The 10,699-nt window shown below is 34.9% G+C and overlaps 1 protein-coding gene across 1 annotated transcript; it reads right to left on the minus strand.

Annotated features, from left to right (window-relative positions):
* Nucleotides 1-3,114: 3,114 nt before the first annotated feature.
* Nucleotides 3,115-4,428, minus strand: LOC145041847 (RING-H2 finger protein ATL51-like). Its single transcript, XM_078990053.1, has one exon. The coding sequence runs from the start codon at nt 4,320-4,322 to the stop codon at nt 3,375-3,377; it is 948 nt and encodes a 315-aa protein (XP_078846179.1). The 5' UTR covers nt 4,323-4,428; the 3' UTR covers nt 3,115-3,374.
* Nucleotides 4,429-10,699: the final 6,271 nt, after the last annotated feature.

The following is a 10,699-nucleotide window of genomic DNA, read 5'->3' on the forward strand; positions in this document are numbered from 1 at the left end:
AAATGTTTATCTTATGATATAATTAAAAATAATTACAATCTTTTATATCAACTTCATAGGGCAATTATTATTTCCCAAATATTGACAACGACGATCACTTTTAAAAACATATGCATATTAATATTATAACTATATATTTATACTGTCCATGCGTTGACATTCATCATTTTCAATTATAATCGAGACCAATATTTTACTTTCATCATATTGATTTTAATATTTTTGAACTATTCAACCTCCGATTTTATATAATTTATTAATTATAAAATATTGTCAAATTTTAGAATATTTGAATAACTAATGTTATATAATTAATTATTAATTTTAATATGATGTTAAATCTAAAATCTAAGTTAAAATTTTGATTATGATTATAATATATTTTCAATTTGTTAATTTAAAAAGGGTATTAAATGTAAAATCTAGATCAAAATATTAAATGAATTTTGAAAAATATTTAAAAATTTGAATTATCAATATATCATATTAAAGTCAAAACCTCACCAATAGAATATATACTGATGTTTTTGAATGCAGTAAGAAGTTCATTTTTTATTTCTTTTTCATTCCATTTCTTCTTTTTTTAATAATATGGCATTACTGCAAGAATTTAGATTGTACTATCACTCTTGAATTACTTTTACGGTCTTAATTTTGGTTTGTAATTCATGCATGGACTGTTTCAAAGGGTTACAACCATGCGACATCGCAATCGCCATCCCTAACCTTGACTTTTGTGGAACTATGGAGATTATTTTCCAGCCTTACCGAGATCCGATCAAAACCATCATCTTACCTGAATGCTCCGATTACGAGCTCTATAACCGAAACAATATCAATCGGATCTTAGATCCTAAACCCATGAGCCTTTCGTTCAAGACTCCACTTGTTGCTGCTCCATTCTCCTCTCTAAGAAAAAAATACATAGGACGAATGCTCTGTAAGATCTAACTATCGATCTACAAATATTTTTCTTACAAGTCTTTTTAACTATGTGTGTCTATGTGCATAGTTGTATCATTCCTGTACAAAAATGTATATGCAACTAAACCTAATGAACCTAACCTATGTATCCCATCTTTTCTTGTTTACTTTTTCATTCTTTTTCTTTTAATTGTATGTATAATTATTTTATTGTTTTAATCTTGTAGATGTAAGCTATCAATTTTGTGTTTATCTATTAATATCTTACTTATTTCAAGGGTTTATAAACGAAAATTTCTTGCTTTCCATTTGAATGAAAGAGATTAAATTTTTTGGTTTATATGATTATTAAGGAAAAAAAAAATTGTGATGTGATTATTTAGAGCTTTGTCATGTGGATAAATTTATTTTTTTTGAATTTGTCTTTACTACATACACTAGTTTCATATTCTACATCCAACACTAAACGTAAGCCCCCTTTATTATAAGATTCTGGCTCCGCCTCCGAGCATATCATTATAGAATTAGATTATATCACGTTCATTTAGGCTGTATTTGGCGCACCACAACTAGCTTATTTTTTGAGCTTTTTTATGTTGTCGTGTTTGGTAAGCCAAAAAGTAGCTTATAAGTTAGCTTTTTGAAAAGCTACTTAGATTAGCTTTTTAGGAGTTTTTTTAAAATTTTCCAAATACACCCCTTAATTAATTATAGAAACACATATTCTTATATATCATTTTATATAATTTTATATATTTCAGCTAACTTTTTAGAGCTAGTTTTACCAAACGTTATTTTTTATCAGCTAGCTTTTTATTTAACAGCTAGCTTTTTAGCCATCAGCTAGTTTTTCGGCTAACAGCTAGCTTTTCAGCTAGTCCGCCAAACACAGCCTTAGTTTTTGAATAAACTTAAGTTCATTCGTTTTTGGTATTGAACCCTAAGCAACCTTTTTCACCAACAAAAATGTTTTTTTGAACAACGATTATTGGGTTGTTTTTTTTTTAATAAATTTGATTATTTCTTTGTATCCTTTTAGTATATTATTTTGTCCCTCATGGTCGATCTTTGAAATATCAGGTATCCATCATTCAAGTTCTAGTGTTTTTAATGGTAAGTTATAACTTTATAATTCATTGACTAAATTATATTTCTATATTTGAAATTTTTTTAGGAGATCAACATCCATCAGATTTCGTTTGATTTCCCCCTTTAAATGTTTACAAAATTTGTTGATTAAGGTTTCTCATTATACCACCAGTCCGCCAGTGCTCTCATTCTCCACTTCGGTGTCTTTCTTCTTTTGATGATTTGGTTCAAACTTTTTGAAGAATATTTTGCAAATCCAAGAGATGAAGATAGATGGTGACCTAGTGGGTATGTTATTTGTGATGACAGATGGTGTATTAATTTTTTATGTTTTACTACTTTATGTACATGGTTAAAATAATAGTAATATAAGGATTTGATTAATAATAAAATATATCAAAAAGAACTTTATCAAGTGCGAGTGCGCTTTAGTTTCCCTTACTAGTTATTTTTGTTGAATTGTTTTGTCGATTATGTTTGGAGAAGAACAAGTTAGTAAATGTTGATATTTTTGTTATTATCGGTGATTTTGAAAGCTCAAAGTACGTACTTTTCATAAATTTCGTAATAATGATCTTCTTTCTTCTAAAATAAGCAAAAAAATATATGTTTGGATCAGCCTTATTTAAGATTTTTAAACCTTGGTACGTCCAAAATATTATATTAGTGCTATGTGATTTTATTACTCATGTAATGTCCTCCCTATAAGAAATATAGGATCTCCGCCATGGACATTGGCCGCTGTATCCATCAGGCACCATGAGCGATACCTCAGGATCCCGTATTTTTTAGATCACTTTAATTTATCTAAGAATGCACTCAGTGCCTTTAAGTTTGATGACACTAATAAAATCATAAACAATCCCCCACCCCCACCCAATTATTATATATTTTTTTGATACATTAAAATTATCCTTTAGAGAGGTTTAAAAGAATATATGATACAATGATGGGAAATATATTACTTAAAATACAGAAACAAAATTTTCAACTCATTTATTTTCTGGATTATATAAATCAAGTTTAAAATATGTACAAATGTTATAAGTTATAACACAACTTACAAGTCACCAGAATTGTTGTAGATTGATAATTTATAACTTATGGGGAAAAAATAGTAATAACATATCTTTGTCAATGGATTAAAGCATCCTTTTAACATGTGAATGTCATGAAATCTAGATAATAATCATATTCTCTCTCTTTGTACATTGAAATTTTAAATTCTGTTCTCAGTTGGGTAGAATAGAATTTTTTCCTTTGTCATTCCTTGTGAACATGAATCTCCCTGTTGAAACAGATCTCTTCATTGGATTACCTCTCTTTGTTAATTTACTATCTTCTCCTTTGGATGGGCCCACTTATTCATGATGATGATGATCATCATCATCTTCATAAGCCTCTTCATTCCGTAGTATATCAGCTATCAAAACATTTGGATTTTCACAAGACACTGATCCCAATGAAGATGATCTTCTACTTTCTTGAACATCTTCGTCATTTCCAATTCCCATGTTCATGGGAATCCTCGTCCCATCAACGTTGCAATCTACTTCATGAAAAGGGTATTTTGGTAAAATCTCATTCGTGACGACGTTGACAACAACTGCATCTCTATGATCATCCCGTGGTATATCTTCCACAACGAGAACAAGATCATTCCTCCTTTGAAACACAACAGACGATACATTAAAATTGGAAGATGTAATTTGCGATTCCATAGGTCGTTGGAATGGAACTGGTATTCCAGGCATGACATGGGATCGGCATAGCGGACAATTGGAATGAGATCCAAGCCATGTGTCAATACAAGGGAGATGGAATGCATGATTGCATTTCGGCAACAATCTTAAGCTGTCACCTTCTTGAAACTCACTAAGACATACTGCACAATCAGTTCCATCTACAACCCCATCACCTTTTCTGTATTTGCATACCGCGATGGATTTGATCAGCGAATCATCTAGGCCAGTAGTCGCATGATGCAACTGGTCATGAGTTGTTGATTGATTCCGGATTTCTGATTCTGGAGACGGATTCAATTGGCTTTCTCCCCGTTTACAATACTTGGAGATGATTGTGTAGTAGCTTATCAAAAGGAAAGCACTCGCGAGGATTCCAATCACCACGATGATGAGAGGAGAGAAATTCATGCCGGAATCATCATCGTCGGATTGGAATGGAGGTGGTGGAGGGAATATTATGTAACACCATTGTGGGCAATATATGCTACAAATGCCTTGTGAACAATCTCTATAAGCATTATATGGTGGCAAATTGGTGTTGCTAGGGTTGCCCATAGAACCCATGACCACCAAAAATGTGTGATGAAACTAGTACAAAACTAACAACCTATGTAGTTCTAAAAAGGGGAAAGATGGAGAAGAGTAAAGGGAGGGGTCTTAAATGAGAAGGGAAGCAAAGTTGGGGGTAGGGGTGACGTGTCTCCTAATATTCTTGTGTTGGTGTACTTTATCTTTTGTTTTTGTTGGTCTATCATCTTCATGCCTTTAATTTTGGGCTTTACTTTATCTTTTTGTGAAGTGAAAATGATAGCTTGTTGACCATTATTGATAAGGGTGGTTGGCTAGTGTTCGATATGGATGATGCTCACTCAACCTCTAAGTTCTTGCAAAGCTTTGTTAGTTGGTGGAATGTGGATATGCGGGGTTCACCAACTGTTGATAACTTTGAAACTATTGGAAGTAATCATTGATCGTTATATCTTATTTATTTGTATATATTAATAAAAACAAGTTACTAATTAATAAAGTAATCATGGAATGAATATGTCAGTTATTTCGAAATTTATATATATGTTAGTTATTTTGAATAATTTTAGATGAATATAGAATAATGAAAATGATAATCGTTTTTTAAAACTAAAGCTGTGAAAGCTTTGTATTTTCTAATTTTATATAGAAGTACAAATTATATTTGGTTACTGGATATGAATAAGCAAGTGAATAAAGTAGTGTTGCTTGAAAATGACGTATGTTTGTCTGGCATTAGGAATATCTTTTTTATTCCCCTTAATCCTCTTTCTTTTACGGAAAAATGTTCAAGTCATTTGGAAAACTTTGTAGAAATTATTATATTTTAATTTTATAACTGATTTAGTTTTTATATATATTTTTAATTCAATTAAAGATCAAAAATCGATAGCTGTATTTATTTTGATCATTTTATCCGGTCAATTGAGCATCTCATTTTTTAAATTTAAACATTTGGCTTTAAATTTAAATTTTATTACAAATTTAGTACAAAATTTATATTTTTAACCTAGATTTTAAAATTTTGTTACGAATAGATTAAAAATTTAGTTTTTTTTATATCTTTTTTTTTTCAAAGTTTTGTTTCGAACATGATTTTTTTGTTGTATAAAGTCATGTTTATAAAAAAAAACATATGTTCACATAAAAAACCTTCATCGTTTCTATAAAAAAACAAAAAAAAATATTTTTGTATGCGGAATACCTATTAAAAATATATTCTTTTTATTTTAAGTATTTATTTATAAAAAACATAGTTATGTGAAAATGCACGAAATACACTTATATAAAATACGTTATTATACCCACATATACTTGTTGTGATATGCGTCCTGGACTTAACATCGTCTAGAGAAGGTTCTACCTGAGTTAAGCCCTGTAATCACAACAATGAAGAAGCAACGCCCGGGAGGAGGTCCCGGGACGAAGCTCCAACGATCTACTTAGTATGAGTGTATATGGATATATAGAGATTAGGGTTTTTAAAGAAGGAGACGATCCCTTCCTCTGGAGGGGAACGATTCATTTTATACCTTTCAAGCTTAGAGCATAATCCTAACAATATCCTTTATTCCATCTGGGTCGACAGAATGCGGAGGCATATTGGTTGATTTGGCACCACTAGTGGTCATCTGCTATTAGTGTAGACGAGATAGAGGGAAAAGCCTTGAGTGCTACACTTGTCGCTTTGGAGAGTGACCAACTGTGTTTTGGCTTATTATAAACCGAAGATTATCATTTAGAATCAGGCCTTGGGGCGAGAGCGCCCAACACCAAGGTCCTAGTGCGAGACCACGAGGGTGAGGAATCGCGTCTCGCACTAGGCCTGATGATGTGTGTAAAATGCACTGGTTTTGATCCTACTTTTAAGTTATAAATTTAGCACACAAAGGCAGTGAACCTGTCTTTTAGTGATATAGATGGATAAGTAGAGTATCGAACTCAGGGAACGGAAATTAAACTAATAACTAATTTTAACTAAGCAAATAATAAAAGTAAAGGTTTTTCTCTAGTTTTACAAGACTAGAAACTTAAACAAAACACCTAACACGGGATTTAACTAAAAACTAACAAGTAAAAATTCACCAAATTTTGATAAAGAGCTTCTGTTTATGTCCAACCAATTCACTCCTATGGTTATTTTTATAGTAATGTGATATATTAATTGTTATTGGTTACCAACTATAGCGGTTATGTTCATATTCAGTAATACAAACCCTTAGATAATTAATTAATTCACTAAGTGACCAATTGCTTAAACTAATTAATTCTCTAGTTCAATTATTTGGATTAAATAAGATTTGTAATTGGTTAATCAAGTGGGTGATTCAATTAACCTCTTGTTTGTTGGTTTCTCAAACAAGCTCACACATTAATTTACCTATTCTCTTATTAATTCTAGTTTCATGTTCATTATTCCTAGTCATATGATAAAGTAGTCACATAAACATATGAGGTTAACAACTAAGAGATGTTCATGCAGCTTAATTATCTTCCAATTAACAGAAAATAGTTGTAATCAATTCATAAGGTTCTTTAACAAACTTAATTTAATGAAATCACCAATAAACAATCAACAAAAGTATCAATTAAACCATAGGAGTAATTTGGTTTTTCCTAAATAGAAACCATCCGAGTTTTAGCTCATGGTTACAAGAAAAGCAGGCTAAAAAATGAATTTGATTAAACTAAACATAATGCAATCCTAGATTAAGTGGAAAATATAACCTAATTCGCTTCCAAACTTCAAAAGATCAAAGATTAGGGTTCTTCAGGTCTTCAAAGGTTTCTCCAATCGTAGCTCTATCTCCAAGGAAGCCAGAAAGTCTTTAATTCGGATTAAGACTCCATATTTATAGTTATCACAAAAAGGGGCTACTCGGCGAGTAGGTCGTGGACTCGCCGAGTAGGTGCATGGAATCCGTGTACGGCAAGGATTTTTGACTTTTCTTCAGGAACATTCTTACGAAATCGCCGAGTTGGTGCGTGGACTCGCCGAGTAGATGTGTAATACTTCCTTTTTCTTCATCCTTTGGTCTCTAATTGCTTCTCTTCACTCCTTTTTGCTCCAAAGCTGTCTCTTGGACTGAAAACATAATTTAAGCATCATTAAGTACCTTTTGTCCATATTATGCATATAATTAGCTAAAAATGAATAAAAATATATGCTAAACATATGGCTAATTATGCACATATCACCTGATAGTGATCGTTAACTAGGTCGTCCTAAAGATAGCAGTTCTATTATCTTTAATGTATTCCTAGAGGGACACGTTAACAAGTCCCCTAGGCTAGTAGATGTCAGCGTTGGTGTAGGGTAGCTGAGTTGTTCTAGCCTTGATTAGGACACGTGTTCAATGGAGATGGTCTGGTCGTTTGATGATGTGACGGAGCTGTCAGCACTGTCGATTTCATCATGGAGACGATTCGATATTCCTGACTCGACGAGTTGAGTCAACTCGTGGCGTTGACTTTGACTTTTGATTTATGCTTTTGACCAAATTTATCCCAAGGGGTGTTTGAGGTAACCTAAATTGTATTTGAGGAAATATGCACTTAGGATAAGACCCATATGGTATTGGGCCCAATTTGGAAAATTAAGCCATTAGTGGGCTTTTATGGATCTTATAGTTTTAGGCCTTGTTTGTTTTGGGATTGGGCCTTGGTTGTGAGTCTTGATGGGCCAAGGATAAAATGGTTATTTTACCCTAAATTTGCATTATGGATCATGGTTTGGATTTTAGCTGCTAATTGGATGTTTTTTTGGGTATTGCTAGTTTGGGAAATCATCAAGTCAGCAGCTAGGGTTTCATGCAGTGAGATTCAGCATTCGAGATGAGTCTCCTCACTGTTCATATGGGTCGAAGGCACCGATGCTGGCCCATTTGGTTTATTTATTGTAGGAAGACTCGGGGTTAGCCCTTGGCACGTTGTATGAAAGACCATAGTCTGAACTCTGGCAATTACTAGTTAAGTAGTTGTAGACTGTATGCTAGTTGTCTTTGTGATGCTTGCATGGAAGACCCGGGGGTGGCTCTTAGCACGTGTCTATAAGACATAGGGTTGTGGCCCCCGACATGGCAAGAAAGACAACAAGGTAGCTCATGACATAATGACAAGCCTATGTGCGGCACATAGCACCTTTATTGATTATGATATATGAATGATATGTATGGCTTGCAGTTATGTATGGCATGTATGGTATATGGTATTTGGGGAACTCACTAAGCTTTGTGCCTATGGTTTTCAGTTTTTGTTTCAGGTACCCCGGTTTTCTAATGAAAGAGTCAAGACGATCGCAGTGCATACACCCGTGTTTTCCGCAATATGTGATCTTTGAGATTAGACTTTGATATTTGTTTTAATTGAAATGTTTCAATTAATGTCGTAAACAAGATAAATAGTGCTTTGGTTATAATAAAAATGAAATTTTTACCTTGGATTTTTGGGTCGTTTCAAGTTGGTATCAGAGCCTTGGTTTGAGGGATTCAGGTATACTCTCGGGTGTGCCTGAACTCAAACCGAGGGTTTAGTGAAAAAATTTATAAATAAACATTTAAATAAATAGGAATTTCTAATCAAGAAAGGGGTGTGATGTGTTCAATTGGTCGAGCTCAAGTAAGTGGTTCCCAAAGTACCTATACATGTTTATTATGTGATATGATATGATTATGTGAATCACATGGTAGATTAGGGCTAAGGATCTGCTCAATATTATATGATAGGAGAGATGCCTTTTATATGCCCGATTTTATGAGCTTTAGTAATGTATGCTAGTTTGAATATCTGATAAGTAGATGTAATGGCTTGTTTAGAGTATGTTGGTTAGATTTTCTGTTGCCTGAATGTTGGTTTCTTTGTGCTTTGTGGGACTCTTAGTGAGGTGAGTTGACTGCTATGTGAGTATGCTAAGTCACATGTGGCACAAGTTAAATAATCATAGAGTGGTGGATTTGATCCTATTGCGCAGCTCTTGTTTGAGTCCAACCATTCTAGTATTGAGTCTTTTACTCGAAGGATTATCCGATCTCTATTGCATCTGACTATATTCATGAGGAAGTCAGTTGACATTGGTGGGAGTCCTTCAATAGCTGAGGGTTGGGTGAGGTCGGGAACCTAGGAGAGCCTAGGATATATTTGCTTCAGTAAGTTTAGTGGTGTAGTTTAGTGAGGTTTGGTGCTTTTGTTAAGGAAGTGACTTAGAGGATTAGGGATGGTCAATGAGGAAAGTATGGATAGGCGTGGAAGGTAGTATTGGGCCCGTACTACTAAAAGCACAGGATCCATACTCGAATTGGTGAGAGTCTTGGAGAATCTAAGAAGCTTATGGGAGGTGGATTTTTTAGTATATGTTGATCTTTGGCATGTCGTATTTCAGTTTGGGATGAGCACTCGGGGAGGTGGTTCTGGATCTGGTTCTGGTCCGGGTTCTAGCTCAGGTGCGGATGCTGAGCTGATTAGCGAGCGGCTGCGAGAATTCATCTCATCATAGATTTCTCGTTGTGTCTCATAGATATTGGATGAGCACTTAGGCGCGTTCCATGCGAAGGTTATGGCTATCATTAGAGCTCGCACGCTGTCTTTCCGGGAGTTTCTTGCTTGTGGAGCTCCTGCATTCCATGGGGAGAGGGACCCTATTGTCAGTAGGAGGTGGTTAGCGAATATGGCTAAGGCGTTTAGGACGAGTTTCTGCCTCGAGGAGGCGAAGGTCAGATATGCTTCCCGCCTGTTGAAGGACCAGGCACGTGATTGGTGGGAATACATTGGTAGTGATTTGGGCGATGATTCGGTGGATGCTATGTCATGGGATGATTTCTCGACCAGGCTACGAATAGAGTTTGCTCCGATAATTGAGGTGAAATAGTTGGCGCAAGAGTTTTTGGATCTCTGCTAGACTACTAAGACCGTGGCAAAGATCACTGCCAAGTTCTGGGAGAGGACTTTATTGGTACTGCAGTATGCAACAGATGAGGAGATGAAGAAAGTGAGGTATCACGATATGTTGCGGGATGATATCAAGGAGTTCGTGAGTATTTCGGGGTGCGGACCTTGAATGATATGATTTCTAGATCCCGGGAGCGGGAGATTCATTTGGAGCACATTGGTAAGAGGGGGTCAGATCAAGTGTAGACACTGGAGGATCCCGAGAAGAGACTCAAGACTTCTGATCAGCGTTTGAGAGGCCAGTAGGGCCAGAGTCAGTGCAACACATGCGGAAAACTACACGATGGAGTTTGTCGTTCCAAGGGTTTGGGCTACTACAAATATGGCAAGGATTGTCACATCAGCAGGGATTGTCCTCAGGAAGAAGATCGTTATGTTTTCACTACGATCAGGTGGGCCACAAGAAGGCCGACTGTTCGATGTTGAGGGGAGGACCAGTGAGCATTCTTGCTCCGGCTATGTTGAGGATC

This window comes from Lactuca saligna, chromosome 4, assembly GCF_052625555.1.
Source record: "Lactuca saligna cultivar CGN05327 chromosome 4, ASM5262555v1, whole genome shotgun sequence".
In the NCBI taxonomy this organism is placed as follows: Eukaryota; Viridiplantae; Streptophyta; class Magnoliopsida; order Asterales; family Asteraceae; genus Lactuca; species Lactuca saligna.